This window comes from Manis javanica, chromosome 3, assembly GCF_040802235.1.
Source record: "Manis javanica isolate MJ-LG chromosome 3, MJ_LKY, whole genome shotgun sequence".
Taxonomy (NCBI): domain Eukaryota; kingdom Metazoa; phylum Chordata; class Mammalia; order Pholidota; family Manidae; genus Manis; species Manis javanica.
Genome location: NC_133158.1, coordinates 116,696,254 through 116,714,750, shown reverse-complemented (window position 1 = coordinate 116,714,750; position 18,497 = coordinate 116,696,254). Strand labels below are relative to the sequence as shown.

The 18,497-nt window shown below is 41.3% G+C and overlaps 1 protein-coding gene across 1 annotated transcript in view; it reads right to left on the bottom strand.

Moving 5' to 3' along the window:
* Positions 1-1,128: 1,128 nt before the first annotated feature.
* The window catches only part of LOC140848274 (protein NYNRIN-like), a 109,051-nt gene continuing 91,682 nt past the window's right edge, over positions 1,129-18,497 (bottom strand). Inside the window, exons 2-3 of the mRNA XM_073230474.1 lie at positions 1,910-3,619; positions 1,129-1,601 (exon numbers count right to left, since the gene is read on the bottom strand). Of these exons, the coding sequence (XP_073086575.1) occupies positions 1,323-1,601; positions 1,910-3,619 (1,989 nt within the window). The 3' untranslated portion in view covers positions 1,129-1,322. The remainder of the gene's footprint in view (positions 1,602-1,909; positions 3,620-18,497) is intronic.

Genomic DNA, 18,497 nt, shown 5'->3' with positions numbered 1-18,497 from the left:
GTTCCCACTCCGGCTGCGACTCCTACTCCTAGTAATACAGCTACAGTGAGTGAGACTGGCTCTCTCTTATACCTTAGTCTAGGTTCTAATTCTGCTACGAATGAGAAGTCATCATGATACATTAGTCTGGGTACTAACTGGACCATTATACAGAATTCGTGGGAGAAATTGAAGACAGAGGTGGAAACACATGGAGTTAGTCCAGTATTACAGGCCCACCATCCTTCAGGTGGTGGGACTAAATACCTGTTTTCTCTTGTGGGGATCATGGGGATGGTCTCATTACATAAATTTTTATGCGTGGCGGGAACCGTACCTAGACACTTTCCTATTCCAGACACTTCGGTTAGTGTTAGCTTTTTATGACTGCCCCAACTACAAATTTCGTGGCTGGTTGTATTCTTAAAATCAGCTGACAATCCCAGCCCTTCATAATAAGGTGGTCTAGAAGAAAAACATAACCAACAGGACTCTGTAGTTTTAGGGTCGGTGGCATTTAGGACTCTGAAAGCTCCCTCAACAAGGTTGAGGAGGCGCTGTCCATTGCTAGAAAAGGAGGTCAGTGGGCTAGGAGCAAAGACGGGGACAGCTGAAATAGTTAGGGTTCTTTTCGGGGCTGGGGTTGGGAGGCGAGGCTGATCTGGTAAGACAGCATTTGGTCCTACTGGAATAGCTGGGAGGGTTTCTACTTTGAGTCTAAGAGTGAATACAACTCCATTATCATATCCTTCCTGATAGAGTCTTAATCCCCACATGAGCCCTCTTTCCCAATTTGCCTCCTTTCCGGTTTCAGTAAAGGAAATATCAATAAGATTACAGGTAGAGCTGGTCATACATTGGGCCTGAGTACTGTTTCTTTTAACTCTTATAAGACTTGGAGGGGAGCTCCCGGCCTTTCTGCCTATCCAATGACATGTCCCTGTTTGTTCACAGCCCCAATTTTTGCAGAAAAAGTCTGTCTGCCCACCACACTGTGAGGCCTTAGCACGATCGGTTGAGGGGGCTGGGCACACATAGAAGCAGGTATCTTGGAGTTTTTTCATAGAAGCCCGAGATCCACATCCTGGCCTTCCTATTCTACCTCCGTGCCGAGGGTCTTGTTTGAAGAGAGTACATATGTCTAGTGAGGGTAGGCCACCAAGTCCCCCTAGGATGCTGTTCTGTTAACTGGACTACTACTTGGTGGGAAGCTGGGGTAATGATTTGCCATGTCAGTAACCTGGGTTCATGGGGGTTAGGGTTCTGGTGGGTTGGAAGTAGCAGGAGCATCAGAATTACTAACAGCATAATTCTTTTTACACAAGCGAAGCTTAAGGGGGTTATCAGTCCGAGTTACTAGCCAGTCCGGGTCCGGGGGTGCCTTCTTTAGATGTGAAGCGTGTATCCAGGAAGAGACGCCGTCCACTTTTACAGCTGTGGGAGTAGTCAGGAGGACGATGAAAGGTCCCTTCCACCGCGGCTCGAGGTTTCCTGTCCGGTGCCTTCTCACGTAGACTGGGTCTCCCACCTGGAACTGGTGAGGCACCGAGAGGTCTTCTGGCTGATAGGCTTCCTTGATGGAGGCCCACACCTCTTTCTGCACAGCCTCCAAGGCTCGTAACCTTTCAAGCAAAAACTTATTAGTTGCACACTCAGGGAATGTATGAAGATGTGCTGACTGAAGCGGGGCCGGGGCTCCAAACATTATTTCAAAAGGCGTTAGTCCAAAGCAGCTGGGAGTGTTCCTAACTCTAAACAGGGCAAAGGGAAGGAGGACTAACCAATCACATAAGCCAGTCTCTATGGACAATTTAGTCAAGGTCTCTTTTAGAGTTCTGTTCATCCTTTCTACCTGTCCTGAGCTCTGGGGCCTGTATGCACAATGCAATTTCCAATCCGTCCCCAGGATCTTGGCCAATCCCTGACTTACCTGGGCAACAAAAGCAGGGCCGTTGTCGGAGCCGATTACCTTTGGAATCCCAAACCTGGGAAATATTTCTTCAAGGATTTTTTTAGACACCGTCTGAGCTGTTTCAGTTTTGGTGGGGAACGCCTCTGTCCATCCTGAAAATGTGTCTAGAAAAACTAGAAGGTACTTGTATCTATACTTAGCAGGCTTAATTTCAGTGAAGTCAACTTCCCAATAAGTTCCTGGGCGATCTCCTCGAAGTCTTTTCCCGGATATTGCTTGATTTTTGCTCACGTTTACTAATTGACAGGGAACACAATTTTTTACAATCTCGTCAGCTAATTTTCCTAATCCAATAATATGATAAGGGGAGTCTCGAACTAAAGTCTTTAGGTTTTTTGCTCCCAAATGTGTCAGTTGATGTAATTGCCTTAAGTATTCTTCTGCCTCTTTCCGGGGCAGGACAACTTTCCCTTTTTCAGACTTGTATATCTCTTGGGGTGAGGAATTTTTGAACCCTAATTTGTTTATACAAACGAGATCTTCAGGTGTGTACTGGAAGCTCTCGATGTGAGTGGCTTCCGGACACACTTGAAGGGGCAAAATGTTCATTCCCTGAGCCTCTTGCTTTGCGGCTTGGTCTGCTCTCCGATTTCCTCGAGCTATTGGAGAGTCATCTTTCTGGTGTCCAGGGCAATGCATTATTGCTACTTCTTTAGGCCTATGGATGGCTTCCAGCAAATCTAAAATTTCTTGTTTGTTTTTAACATCTTTCCCGGCAGAAGTTAACAGCCCTCTCTGTCTATAAATAGCCCCGTGTATATGAGCAGTGGCAAAGGCGTATCTGCTGTCAGTGTAGACGTTAAGTCTCTTACCTTCTGCCATCTTTAGGGCCTGAGTCAGGGCGATGAGTTCTGCTCGCTGTGCAGAGGTGCCCGTTGGGAGTCCACTGGCCCATACAACTCGGTCATCATCTACTACTGCAGCTCCGGCCATTCTCTTACCATCCATGATGTAACTGCTCCCGTCTGTATACCAAGTCAGGAGTCTCGTTCCCCCTAAGGGCTGATCTTGCAAGTCCTGGCGGGTTCCTGTCTCTTCAGCCAGGATTTCCTGGCAGGTGTGAAGCACTTCTTTCTCCAAATCGGGGAGCAGAGTGGCCGGGTTTAGGATGGCAGGGGGGGCAAACTCTACTCGATCACGATTCAGGAGTAAGGTTTGGTAGTGAGTCATTCTGGCATTCGACATCCATCTCTCGGGTGGTTGCTGAATTACACTCTCCAACGCATGTGGAGCAACTACAGTAAGTTTCTGTCCCAGTGTCAGTTTGTCAGAATCTTTAACTAGGAGGGCCACAGCCGCTACTACTCTCAAACAGGCAGGCCATCCACTACTTACTGGGTCTAATTTTTTTGACAAATAGGCGACAGGTCTCTTCCAAGGTCCCCATTGCTGGGTCAACACTCCCCGAGCCACTCCACTCCGCTCATCCACAAAAAGGACGAATGGCTTAGTTACGTCTGGCAGGGCCAGAGCGGGTGCCGACAGGAGGGCTTTCTTGATTTCATCAAAGGCCTGTTGCTGTTCAGGTCCCCAAACAAACGGGGCTGCCTCTTTGGTTAGGGGGTACAGGGGGGCGGCTAAGGTGGCATATCCGGGTATCCACAATCTGCAGAACCCTGCAGTTCCCAGAAATTCGCGGACTTGGCGCGGAGTAGTAGGGACCGGGATCTGCGTCACAGTCTGCTTCCGGGCTTCAGTAAGCCACCTCTTCCCTTCTCTCAGGGAATACCCTAAATAAGTCACTTGTGGTTGGCAGATCTGTGCCTTTTTGGCAGATGCTCTATACCCCAGCCTAGTAAGTTCAGTCAAAAGGGCTTCAGTAGCCGCTTGGCAGACTTCCTGTGTAGGAGCGGCTATCAGTAAGTCATCAACATATTGTAACAAGGTTACCTGCGGGTTGGAGGCTCGGTAAAAGGCCAAGTCCTGGTGTAAAGCCTCGTCGAAGAGGGTAGGTGAGTTCTTGAATCCTTGTGGCAAGCGAGTCCAGGTCAATTGTCCAGTAGTTCCTGTGGAGGGGTCTTTCCACTCAAAAGCAAACAGCGGTTGGCTACTCTGGTGCAGGCGCAAACAAAAGAAGGCATCTTTTAAATCTAAGACTGTATACCAAGTATTTTCTGGGGCCAGAGAGCTTAGCAGGTTGTAAGGATTCGGCACAGTGGGATGAATGTCCTGTGTTCTCTTATTAACTTCTCTCAAATCTTGCACTGGTCGATAATCTCCTGTTCCCGCTTTCTTTACAGGCAGCAAGGGAGTGTTCCATGGGGATTTACATTTTACTAATATTCCCTGTTCTATGAGCCTCTGGATATGGGGCCTAATCCCATCTCTGGCTTCTTTACTCATTGGATATTGTCTCACAGTTACTGGTGAGGCTGAGGCTTTTAATTCTATGACCACCGGGGGTTGGTTTACAGCGAGTCCCATACCTGCCATCTCTGCCCAGGCCCCTGGAAACTGGTTGAGCCACCTCTGATTAACTCGGGAGGGTTCTGGTTCCTTAAAAAGGCGGTACTCGTCTTCTAACTTTATAGACAGAATGCTTAGGCCCAAGGGTCTCTTTTTGCTATCAGTCACTTGGGTATCTTCAGTCTGAAAGGATATTCGGGCCCCGACTTTGGTCAAGATGTCTCTTCCCAACAAGGGTGTAGGGCATTCCGGTATAACAAGGAATGAGTGGTTTACTTGTCCCACTCCTAAGTCTACTGTTCTTTGGGTAGTCCATGCATATTGTTTCTGACCCATGGCCCCAAACACCCAAGACTTTTCACTAGAAAGGGGGCCTCTAGCTTGGGTCAGTACTGAATGTTGAGCACCGGTATCTACCAGAAACTCAACGGGTTGCCCCTCCACCTTCAGAGTTACCCTAGGCTCGGGGAGGGGTTCCGAGCCCCGTCTTTCCTAGTCCTCATCTTCTAGCAGGGACAACACTTTCTTCGGAGGTCCCCGTGGTGGTTTCTTAGGGCAATCTTTCACCCAATGCCCCTTTTCCTTGCAGTACGCACACTGATCTTTATCCAAAGGAGGTCGGTTGCCCAGGGACCCTGCCTTACTAGTTCTACCACTAGAGGGCGGCCGTCCCTTACTTTCTACTACTGCGGCCAAGATTTTTGTTAAATTTCTCTCATGCTTCCTATCTCTCTTTTCTTCTTTACTTTCTCTCTCCTTCTCTTTCCTTAACTCCTTCTCTTCTTCAGTCTCTCTCTTATGATAAACTTTCTCTGCTTCTTTCACTAAATCTCTCAGCGACAAATCCTGTAAGCCCTCCAATCTCTGAAGCTTTTTCTTAATGTCGGGTGCCGATTGCCGGATAAAGGCAAGGGCCACTGAAGCACTATGCCCCTCAGAAGTGGGATCAAAGGGGGTATACCGCCTGAAGGCTTCTATCAGGCGCTCTAAGAATACTGCAGGTGCTTCAGTGGCTCCCTGGCTGACCTCTCTTACCTTGGCCAAATTGGTGGGGCGTCTTGCGGCCCCACGGAGACCTGCCACCAGAGCCTGACGATAGATGGTTAGTCGCTCCCTACCTTCTGGAGAATTAAAGTCCCAGTTGGGTCTAGTCAACGGGAACCCCCTCTCTATGTCATGAGGGAGTTGCGAAGGCCGTCCGTCGGTTCCAGGCACATTCCTCCGTGCCTCCAGGAGAATCCTCTCTCTCTCTTCCGTGGTAAAGAGCACCTGCAAAAGCTGCTGACAGTCATCCCAGGTGGGCTGGTGGGAAAACATCAGAGACTCTACTAAACCAGTTAGTTTCTGTGGCTCCTCTGAAAAGGGCGGGTGGTTAGCTTTCCAATTATACAAATCAGCAGAGGAGAAGGGCCAATATTGCAGGGGTTGGAAAGGTGGTTCCCCTTCTTCTCCAAGGATGGGAACTCCATAAGACCGGAGAGGAAAGATACCCGGTGGGTCCAAGATGACCCCTCGGCGGCGCTGGGTGCCCTGGGCAGGTCCCGGAGCCTGCCCTACTGCCTCAGCATCAGGGACTGAGGGTGCCGGAGCTGGGGGTGCTGAGGGTGCTGAGGGTGCTGGGGGTGGGGGCACCGGGGGTGCCGTAGGGGCAGGAGGGTAAGGAGGGGGAGGGGGATCATCAATTATAAGCGAATCCTGAGTATCAGGGTAAACTTTGGTAGTTTCCTTTTCCTTTTTCTGAGGTTGAGTCTGGGCAGCTAAAACTCGAGGGCCCATTTTCTTTTGCACCCAGGGCTTTACCCAGGGTGGTGGGTTCTCCACCAACTCTTGCCAGACTACAATGTAGGGTTGCTGATCCGGGTGTCCTTGAGACGAATCCTGAAAGACAACAGCTTTTACTGCTAATAAGGTGGGGAGATCAAAAGTCCCCTCCGAGGGCCACCCAACATTGTAGGTGGGCCATTCGGAGGTACAGAAAGTCTGCCATGGTCCCTTTTTCACTTCTACTGACAAGTTATGTGCCCTCGCTCTAACTTCCGTCCAATGATCTAGCGTCAGGCTAAGGGGAGTCGTCACTGTCTGTCCCATTGTCAGTATAACAATAATTAGACACGTAAAGGACACAAAAAACAAAGACACACACAGATTAGACACACAGCGGCCGCTTTTGGTTCTTTTCAGAGCCTCGAACAGAAACCGAAAGGAATCAGAGGGTTGATATTCTCGGCGCCCAAAAATCAACCCTATCTCATCAGGTTCAGTTTGCCGGAAAAACAGACGGGAGGCTACCAGGCGTCCCTGGCCTCCCAACCTCCCTGGGGCGTCCCCCAGGGTTGCAGCCTGCGGTGCTCTAGTACGTCTACCGACCGCAGTCACAGCCCCTTTACGGGATTGAGACAGCTGCCAGACAGCGGGTACCCTTCAGAACTCCGACCGGTCTCACTGAAACAGAAAACAGAACACATACAACTCAAGGCGCCACTAATCTTACCTCTTCCTCCAAGAGCGACTTCGGGAGTAAAGCGGGGTGGACGCCCGATCCCGGACGAGCCCCCAAATGTTGGATTCCCCTGAGGAAGGCGTCGCCCCAAATCACTCACCAAAGACGTTTCTTGATGCAACAAGCAAGAGGAATTTATTCAGAAGCCAACTAGTTGGGGTCCAAGTCAGCCCGTCGCAACGGGTCTCAACGAGGACCCTGAGTACTTACAACTAAGTGGTTATATAGGATTTTCTGAGGCATTCAGCCCTAGAGATTTACCATGGTTACAGATTATGTTGTAGTAACAAGATAACAATACTACATAGCAAGATAACAATACTACAAAGGCAGTAATTTTTCAAACCTACGATTTCTGAGTTGGTGCCACGTCCTGGGGGTGTAGCAAGGTAGGGTCAGCTTTTATGTTTAACTAACCGAAAGGTTAGCGCTGCCAGCAGTCATGATTGATTAACTTGTTTTTCCAGAGGAGTTACCTGGTTTCAGTTGTTCCCTCTGAGTCATATATCAGAATGGCTTTTTGGGCTTCAAGATGGCTACTCTTAGGCTAACTTATTTCTCAGGGAGGTTGGGGTCCTACAGAAGGAAGGCAAGTCATGCATCCAGCAGCAGTAGGGCAAGGCGGTATGGTAAGCATGTCAGAGAGAAGTGTGGACTATGGCATGACCACGTCGTAATAGAGAAATCACATCTCTAGGACCTAGGGGTGGCTTCCAGACAGTGGAATTTTAATCTGGGAACTTTTTTCAAATGCCTAATTACACTGGTTTTAGTAGAGATAAAATAACCACTGTAAAGAGACAAATTAAATTCAGGCAAAGGCCAATTTACAGTGACTGGATTAAGATCTGAGTATTCTTATAAGCACAAAATAACCACCCTAAACTGTGAAAAGTACTTTGATTTGCCTGCCTTTTTTAGGTTATCCTCATCTCCACCCCTAACTTACAACTCCTTAAATACAAGGAACTTGAATCTAACAAGATACAGGGACTATTAAACTCAGAACAGTTTCCAGGTAGTATTTTAAAATTTCATAAGTATTTTGAGGGACGTGTTTCAAAACTACAATGCAATCCCTCCTTGAAAGGATATTCAGTAAGTGGAAGTTTCACAGTAAAAGAATCACTTTACATTTTTAAATGAGCACTACCACAGGTGGAGAGTTTAGGATCATAAAAATCTCAGAGTTGGAAAGGAACCTAAAAGTCTTCTCATCTGTTGGTTCCCATAACTGTCTGTACATCAAAATCACTTCGGGAGCAAAAGACATTCTGGGCCTCACTTTAGATTAACGCAGCCAGATTTAGGAACTACTAGTCCACCTAGATAGCTCCAGATGTACAAACTTCAGACCTACCTAGACACATAGTAGGTTAAAAATAACAATACATACTAATTGATCATGTTAAAATATATAGGGAACATCATTTGTGATAAGTTCCTGTGGTTTTTTTTATGAGTTTATAAGTAGAAACATAGAAGAAGAAGGAAAGGATGACAGTAGACAAATAGCTGGAAAGTTGGAAGGATACAGAACATTCACATGTTCTTTAATTCTTAACTAGGAAAATCAGCCAGTTCTAACATGGTTTAATCTTTCTTGAATTACAAAATACATGATAAAACAAGCTGTGAAAGTTGAGAGAAATATCTAAGCAACTTTTTGCTGCTCTGAAATGAAAAGTCACATGACTATCAGGCAGAATTATCAGTGGAAGAGAACAGGGAATTCAACGTGAATTATATGATCCCATCAGCAAATACCAAAGCCAAACTACAAAAAAGTTCTCAAGATGTGAGGGAAAAAATATGGTGAAATGCCAGCTACACCCTTTCTTCATGTATGGACAGTCCTCGAGCCATTATTTGTTAAATATTTTTTAGCCACTTGACGTGGCATACATTTCCATGCTGGATATCTTTCTAGTTAGTAGAATAGAGAAGAATCTGAAGAAAACATTGAACGTCAATGCATTTCTTTCCAGAAGTGAATCAGTACTAGAATACTAACCTCACTTTTTTCAAGATATTCAGAGTATTCAGATTGGATTCACCAAGAATAAATTTGAGAATATATGGTAAGAGTTAAAATTATTCCAAAGGTTCTCTAAAATTGTTATATTCCAGTTTATTGTTCTACTCATGAATGTGATAGAATAAGAGAATTACTCCTTCTGAATATGTACATGTAACAGCTACTGAGTCTTCTGGCTGGGCCACAGTAAGATGCCCTCCTAAGACAGATTTTCCTAAAGACTCATGGAAAACATTATCAAGCAAGGTGATAGAAAGAATCTTAAATTACAGGATTTAGGCTTTGGATATAGGAAGATTTGGGGGAGGGTTGGAAAAAGTGGGAGTCTTAGAAAGTAGGGTAATTCTATGATTGTGTGTCTTAATAAGTCTTATCTATACAGTGAAGAGACTAAAATGGTAAAACTGTAATTGGTAAAAAAGCAGCAGTCTTTCATTTATACCAAGAAGGGGTGAATTTAGAATATTGTGGATGGCATTATTTTTCTTTGTGCTTATCCAAAATTATGATATAACCTTGCTTTTTCTCATTTTATCACAAACTCAGTATAACCTTTTCTGAGGTTGCTATTCTGAAAAATTGTTTATATATATATATATATACATTTTTTTAATTTTATCAAATATACATCACAGTGGTTCAACAGTTCCTCTTCCCCTTGGTAACCACTAATCACTTCTCAGTGTCTCTGAGTCTACTGCTATTTTTTTCCTTCTGTTTTGCATTGTTTTTATATTCCACAAATAATGAAATCATATGGCATTTGTCTTTCTCTGCCTGGCTTATTTTACTGAGCATAATAGCCTCTAGATCCATCCATGTTGTTGCAAATGGCAGGTTTTCTTTTCTTCTTATGGCTGAATAATATTCCATTGTGTATATATACCACCTCTTCCTCATCCACTCATTTATTGACAGACACTTAGGTTGTTTCTATATCTTGCCAATTGCAAACAGTGTGGTGATAAATATAGGGGTGCATATATCTTTTCAAATCAGAAAACTATATTTTATAGGAATATAACATAGCTAGGTATGAGTGCCAGGCCAGCTTCTTAATGTCTCTGGCTGTTCTTTTTTAATTCCTCTCACCAGTATAAAAAAGATTCAGTGCAGTTGGAGATATTGGAGGTGTTCAAAAATGGAAATATAAATTGGTGATTAATCAGCACATGGTTGAAATATTCAGATAGTTCCCTCCTTCCCCTTAGGGAGAGAACAGCCTATCGAATGCCCTCCACATTTAAGAAAAGAAAAACAGACAATGATGTGTTAGTGCAGCACAAGAGTTGTTAATATTTCCCAGTCGTCTTTAAACAGCCTTGTAGGAAAGAATATAGTATTTACTAATGTGCCAAAGACACTGACTATGGGAAACGCAATTGTGCACAGCCCAGAATCCCTACCAGAAAATAGAACTTACTGCTCCAACTTCTGGAAATACTGCCAGAAGAAAGTCATGAGCTTTTATGCCCCCTCGGGAGGTTACCTAGGCTGAGGAGGGTCATCCAGTCCAACATCATGGGCTCACCTCACACAGTGTTTTCAACAAGTGACCAACATGGGAGAATAAAGGTCTACTCTTCTCACCCCATCTCAGGACAATGCTGAAAGTTCATCCTGGTTTCAGAATGTAGTGCATTTTGGCTGCAGCCTCTGCTGAGACTGTCAAAGTTCAACTTCTCCCTCTGCCCAATCCTGCTTCCTTTCCTTCCCTTTTACAGGGGTCGATCTCAAGAACACTACTCAGTAAACTCCTCCCCCACTAATCTCTGTATCAGAGCATGCTTCCCAGGGCATCTGAGCTGCAAGACTTACTAAATATCTCACTTTTGTGGAGCTCCTTAAAATAATCTTCATAGAAATATTTTATAGATCATACATTGCTACTTACCTCACAGAGCCAAGGAGAGACTTCCCAAGATTTGCTTGTTTCCAGATGTGAAGCAGATCCATGTCTCTTCATGCCAAGTGCAGGGCTTTCATCTCTGCACTGGGCATTTCTCTTTTTTAGTATGTCCAAGTATAAAGCTTTATTTCCATCTTTTCCTACATTTACTGACTATTAGGAAAGTTAGTGGTCAAAATGATAAACCTTTCAAATGATAAACCTCTATTCAGATCTGAACTAACCGGCTGATCCTAAAATTATTATAAACATGAAATGCAACAAATAATACGGAAGACATCTTTTAAAGTATGGAAGCCTCCATACTATAGTGATATATAAACAATAGCAGAATATCCATCCCACATTGTGTTTTCATGACATGTTTATTTCATTGTAAAATCTTCACTCCCCACAGTATGTGAATCTCTAGAGAGCAAGAGCCATGGGAGGTTCACTACATTGAATACAATGGATGCTATATAATTTTGCACATCAGTAATAAAATTAAACATGTGTTATAGAGGATATCTGGTAGAACTTGATGCAATTTTTCTGATTTTGAATAAGATATCCAGGGATACATATTTGAATAAAGGTATGTATATAATCAGTTCTAAAACTGCCACAAAAAAATGTAATGATTTTCAGAAGTGAACTAGGAAGAAACATGTAATGGATTTAGTCATACTGCAAATAGCTTGCATGAAGATAGATTTATAAAGTGAAACACAACTCTTTCTGAAAATGCTAGCAAACAAATTCAATTACCAGTAAATAAGATTTATAATAAAAAAAGAACAACAGCTGATGGAGACTATTTACCAAGTTTTATCAACAAAAGATCAGAACCCAAACTCATCTTTGCCCACCTGCTTAAGTATGGCCATAGACATGAGGCTGTCAGTGGAGACTCCCAGGTCCTGAGATACACCGTGAGTAGCTTGGACACATCAGTAAGGCTCTAGACTGGAGAAATCATTCTGCCCACAAGAGTGCTCTGAGAAAATTCTGCCACATACAAGGATTTCAACATTTTATTATCTTTAAAAAGGAGTACTTACCAACTACTGTGCCTGATTTCGCATTCATAAACCCCATTTTGTTGAAAAAGTTACTGAAAACATGAGATTGTACCTCACCTTGTAAAAAGACCTCTCCACCTGAGAAAGATGATATATGTATGAAATAACCATTGAAGACAAATGTCTAAGTTTACTACATAGATTCTATAGAAGTTTGAAGATTGCCTAAGATCTTTGAGAGCCCAGCCAAAAAAAAAAGAAATGTTTTAAGTTTCAAACTGTGGTTCCTTTATAAGTGCTTTTCAGTAGATCTTTAAAATATTAAATTTCTAATTCATTGATTCATAGGATTTAATGACCAGAACAGCTAATTTACCCTGGCATTTTACAGTTTAAGGCTCTGCCTCTACACATTGCAAAAGAATTCATCCAGGATCCCACAGCTTAGTCATGGCTGACTCAAACCTCGGTCTCAGGAAAATTTCTTCCAGTGGCAAAAAACACGAAGAGTTGAAAGAGTGTATGGCTGCCTTGTTTTACAGATACAAGAATGGACAGAATCTGTAAAGTAATTGTTGACAATCACATACTTCATCAGCATTACAGGCAAACATAAGATGCTATGTTAGTCTCTGACCTCAGTATGTGATCCTTGACTTCGTCTGGATTTACTGGAATGTATCCCCTGCACAGGGTCTGAAGGAATTAAAGGATTAAAAAATGCAATGCTGAGGGGAATTTCTGCTTTTGGAGGGCCGCCTCAGAAGAAAGGGAGATTTGAAATAAATCAGGTTCTTTTCTATAAATGTACCTTAAAACTGAAGTTGATTCATATCTGAGGATATTGTTAAAAGCAGGGTTTTCAACATTGTTTTCCGTGTTGCCATGGATCCTAGAGATGAACTGTGTAATTCTACATGCATCTGAGGACTTTGTTCTGTATGTTATTTGACACTTTTAAAATGTATCTGAGTAACTTTAATGGTATATTTTAAGTTTTACTACTTTGAGAAATAGAAAACAGCAAAATTAAAATGTTTTCAGAGTTCCTTCACCAAAATAAATCCAGAGATCTGGGTCTATGAAGTAAGTTGTGTTCTTACGTATTTGGAAAAGCAAAAATTATAACAAGAAAACCAGAAAAATATAAATATTATATGCACTTTTCCTTCAGAGAAAGTTATTTCTTTCTCAACAACAAAAAGGAAAGGATTTTATTCATGTACCCTTCTATTGAGAATTTGTCACTCACCAAGAAGTGTAGGAATTTATAGAACTATTATAATATTGTATTTCCAAATTAATACAATAAAGATCAGAAGTATATTGAGATAAAAACAGGATGGTCTTTTATCCATCTTTGAGAAAATCTATTTAGTTTTGCTTATTGACAGCAGAAGCTGTAAGAAACTATTTGAAAGAATACTGCTTTTGAATAACCTACCCCATAATGACTCTTACACTAAAAAATCAAGGGGATCTGACATCACATGCAGAATCATAGTCATTTTCTTTACCAAAATTATCTTTTCACTTTATTTCAATGTTTGTATTGAGATAACCATATCCCGCATAAGGGAATGAGCGACAAAGATTAAAAAGAGACCCCTTGGCAATTTTAGTTCTGCAATAAATGTAGGTATCACTCCTCTGGAATAACAATAGAAATCAACAGAAGAGTATAATTCTTTTACAGGACAACATATATTTTCAAGTTTTAACTTATTTGTTAGGAACATCCTTTTAATATTTAAAAACATTAAAATTTATCATAAGTCTTCATACATTTGAAAAATAAGAATTGTTTTGAGATACGATTTACTTGAATACCCTTTACTCAGTTAAGTAGATTATTTAACAGGTTTAAAACAGAATGCCTATGTCCTCTCTGACTGTTGAAGTCTGTCATTCTTTACCAATATTCTTTGAGAATGAAGTTACTAGGCAAGTTTGATTAGCTTGTTTGATGGATAAGGAGTCCCAAAGGAGGGAAGGATATATTTGGTTTTTCTATGATAAATTTTTCTGATTCAGAACCCAAGAGCCAGACTCCATTATTTGTATCATCTCTCTCCTTCCCCTAACTCTGCTGTAACTGACATTGTTTGGAAATAGCAAAATTATTTCAAAACACGTTAATGAGATTTTAAATGAGTGTAATTTATTATGTAATATTATTTAGAGAAGGGACTGACTGTCTATTTTAGGCTGCCAACTTGTCTGTGATCTGTGCCAGTTGGTGGGGGTAGATAGGCTCTGTGTCGGGTTGCTGGTAGCAGGTCATCCATCCTGGTGTCCCTGCTGTAGTTTGGGATATGGGAAAGCACCAAGGGAGGGAACTTGGTCTCTCTGCAATGTAAAGAAAGTCATTTAACCTTAGTGAAACCAGAGTGATAATATCTTCCTTGCCTTCCTCATAGTGCAATTATGAGGGTCATTTAATATAATAAGGATAAAAGTGATTTATGAACTTACAACACTTTCTAAATGAATTTTAGGCATATCATTATTTTCACAGGCATAAAAGATAAAATTGGGAGAAGCCAAGTGTGGTATGTAAGCAGCAACCCAAGAAGTCCTGTCAGTAATTGAGGACAAACATGGTAGCCCCTGCCAGAGATGCTACAAATCAAAGACCACATTTGAATTAGTTGAATTAAGGACCAACTTAAAGGACTTGTCTTAACTGAGAAGTGGGAAGATCATTGGATTCTAAGTTTGAATCCCGGGTCTCTGATATCAGCTATGTGATCTGCATCAAGTTAATGTCTGTTATTAACCCTCTCAAAAAGAGTGAGAAAAATAATTTCTAAACCACATTTTTAGTTTTTTGACATTGTAACATCCAGCTTCCACCACAATTTATATACTGTAATATTATTAATGTGATTTATTTTTATATTTCTCTAGTTTCCTCTTCTGAATTGTTTGAATAATAGTATGTAAATAGAAATTAACATAGAGACATGGAAATAATTTACTCTGATACTCTTACATTAAAGTTTCAATTACATAAATTAGTATTCATCTACATTTTTTAAAGATAAATCAGTTAAAGCCCTGAGGGGTTAAATCACTTGCCTATATGATGCAGCTACTAAATGTGTAAGTTCTGTTCATTTGCAACCTCCTATAATTATTTCTCTGCCAATGACAAAAATATGTGATGACTAAGCAATCATTTTTCAGACACATATTAAATGCATGGCAAAAATATCTCCAAACTATTAACTGCAATTATTAGTGTAACCTCCTGCTGTTTTAATTTGAAAGAACTTCTGGATGGCTATTTACAATTGCTTTAGCTTTGGGTAAGACACTGGACACTCAAGTTCCCAGGTGTGTTTAAACAAACACATTGCTCAGGTTTGCAGCGCAAATTAACTGCCTTTTCCATTGGAGAAAGAAGGTTCAGAAGAAAGAACTTAGGTAAGCTGAGACCATGTCTCATGAGTGCATACTGAAGAGCAATAATGGGCTTCATTAAATGTCAGGTTTGTTTTCTTTAGCAATAGTTTTCAAAAGTCAATGGAAAACTCAGAATACACTGCAAATGAGTGTAGTCTCTTTTTTCTTTTTGTGAAAAGATACTGATAACCCTGTTGACTAGCAGGTGAAATTTCAGAAAACCTGTAATGGAAAACTCACATTAAGAATTTCACAGATTTCTGAGTTATTTTAAATTTGTCTTTCATTCCTCAAGCAAGTTTGCTCCTGTAAGGAGAGAGAATAAAGTTTATATGTAAGACAGATGTGTTCAAAGCGAGATTCCTGTCCTTCCTGAAGAGTTGTGTAAATAACTATTGTCATCCTACTGTCTTTGCTGGGGCTCCATTGTCTCTCTCCTTTTCACTTTCTTCTCTTTTCCATTTCATTACATTGATGCTACCTTCATTCAATTAATTACATTTCTGTCATTCAAGCTCCTAAAAATTATTTCCGTTCCTAGAAAGGGAGAATGACCAGCAAAGCTTTTTTGATAATCAGTACAAAACCCTCTTGTTCTTATGCTTGGTTCCTAAAGAAAAGGTCTGCTTGCCTATCTTTGATTTCACTTCACTTTGCCATGCATTTAATATGACCTCCCTGTTACTCTGCTAATGATAGAAGCGATGAAGTTGTGTCTACTGGGGCTTGGGGGGCTGTATGTAAAGGGGTTTCTTTGGACTCTGAGCTCCTTAGACTGGTGCCTATGTGTATGTAAATCTCACTTATTACTTAAATAAACTTAAGTTATGAGCCCCAGTTTATAGATAAAGTCAATGAATCTCACAGATTTTAAATAGTTTTATTAACATATACTGGATGACATATAGAAGTGGAGATCATATTTAATGTTGTTTTTGTCATACTGGAAGAAATAAAACTAGCTTCTCCTATGTCTGCACCCAAATCTGGATAGGTAATATCCCAGGAATTTTACATAGCCTTTCAAAAATTATTTGGAAAAAAATCTGACCAAAAAAAAACCCCAAGAAATAAGACAGCAAGAAAACATGAACTATGTGTTTTCTCTTTTCCTTTCCTGAGACACCTCTCTTCTGGTGGAATTCAGACCAACCCTGGGTATCAAGCATAAAATTGGGCACCTAGAATATAAAACAGTATGGATATGTTGAAGTAAGACTAGAAGAAATATTCACAAATAAGATTCTTAGAGAGAGGAAATATTTTGACATTTAAGTTCTGTGGTTGAAGAGAAGATAAAGAAATTACTCATCGATGGAAAGGGCGATTTGAAAAGTATGAGTTGTTATTTATTAGATGAGTTTCTGAACATAAATTGCTATTGAGGTAATTTGGTGGAAAAGTTGCCTTCACATTTTATTTACTAGACTTTGTTCATTTTAAGATAGAAACTGGTCATCTGAAGCGGCAGAGGAATTTCTGCACAGATGAACTAAAGGGAAAACTTAAGCATGAGACTCAAAGCACCAATCAGGGTAGCTCCTGTGACCTAGGTAGTAGGAACTAATGGACAAGTTTGGTAGAAAACATAGTTCCGTTTACTAAACTTTCCATTCCAAACCTTTCAGACTTTTGAGCCAGCACTCAAGAGCCAAATTCCACAGAGAGCGCTGAGCCTCGCCTGGGTCGTATGCCTAGACCCAGACTGAGGAAGAACAGGGCACTTCGGTTTTCTCACCAGATTCAACTCTGTGGGGAAACAGTTCTCTCACCAAGGCCGAAGCGGACTGCTGTTACCAGAAAGGAAAGGGGAGGTGCTAGGAAGTGAAAAGGAAGTCCTATTATTCTTACAGTTTATACTTTGTATCCTCCCAGGAGTACTGAGAAGCAAATAGATCAAAAGCAACTTTATTACCTGAAACTGATTATGCAGGAGGGTTAGGTTAGTACTGAAATATGTATTACTTCTATATCTCTAACACAGAGCCAGGCCTGTGTTTAGTTGAATGAATGAATCACCTGTCTAGAGCAAACAGGTACAGCCGACCATAAAAGAGAATTTTGAGTATTCTAGATAGCTACAGAATGTAAACTAAATGTCTATGGTAGTTAAAATTAATTTTTGAAGACCCATAAGGAAATAAATTTCTTTTTAGAGCTTCACAATTGAGTGTATAGGAGGAATATAAAATGTCATCAATATTTACATTTTAAAATGTGAAGTTGTTTAGCATAATACCACTTGGTGAGTTAATAGAGGAAAACCATTCTTTCTTAAATTTAGATATGGATTTTGGTTGCTGTTGTGATTGCCTCAGAACCTTAGAGTCATTTCACCTTTCACCCCCTCCCTTGTTGCATGATGTCAATTATCAAGTCCAGTTTTGATTGCCTGTTCCTTTAAGCACCACCTCCATTTCCTTTCCAGGGAGTCCATGGTATTTCTTTATTGGGGATTATACATGTTTGTTAAGAACAATTTGATGTCTGCCCCATATGGCCATGCCATATTTTTCTGGATTATTGTTTCTTGCTTCTCTGTATGAACCTGGTGTACAAGTCACACTATTCTTCTGAGAACATGTAAATAATCTCACCTAGTTTTTTTCCCCAAAATAACCGTTCTTCCTGGAAAGCGGCATTCTCTTATATTCCATTATCTATCCAGAGCACATATGTCCATATCTCGTAAGTCCCTTATATTCTAGGATAACTGTGCTAAATCATACAATTGACTATCCAGGTGGCCTGACACTTACTGCTTTTCATTTCTTGATCTCCAAAATGACATTAGCACAATAAAACTTTAAGGTCCTTAGTTACATATGCTGAAAAGGGCATGTAACTCTAGGGGGAAAATCCCGGGGGCAAAATACCTTTGAAACTGGAGTCAGTCAAAGGGAGAAATAAACTGGGAGAAAACCGTTTATTGCCTACAAGCAGTCATCCCTTCTACTCTCCCAGGTCTCTCGTGACCCCACTGCAGAAGAAGGGACCCCACCCAACCTCTCCACTCCAGATACGCCCTCCCTGGCCCTTGTTATCACCTATTGATACAGAGATGCACTAAGGCCAGGCCAGAGATGCTGGCAATATTGCAAATTTACCCACAGGACTGATCAGAGAATTATTTTCTGTACATATCTCTGTACAATTGCTCACCAAATTCTCAAAAAAAAATGTTATCTATTTGTAAAAACCTTCAGAAATCCTCTTAAGATACTGGAATAAAGGAACTGTAGAATATAAGACATGGGAGAGAATATAGAGATCTGATATTT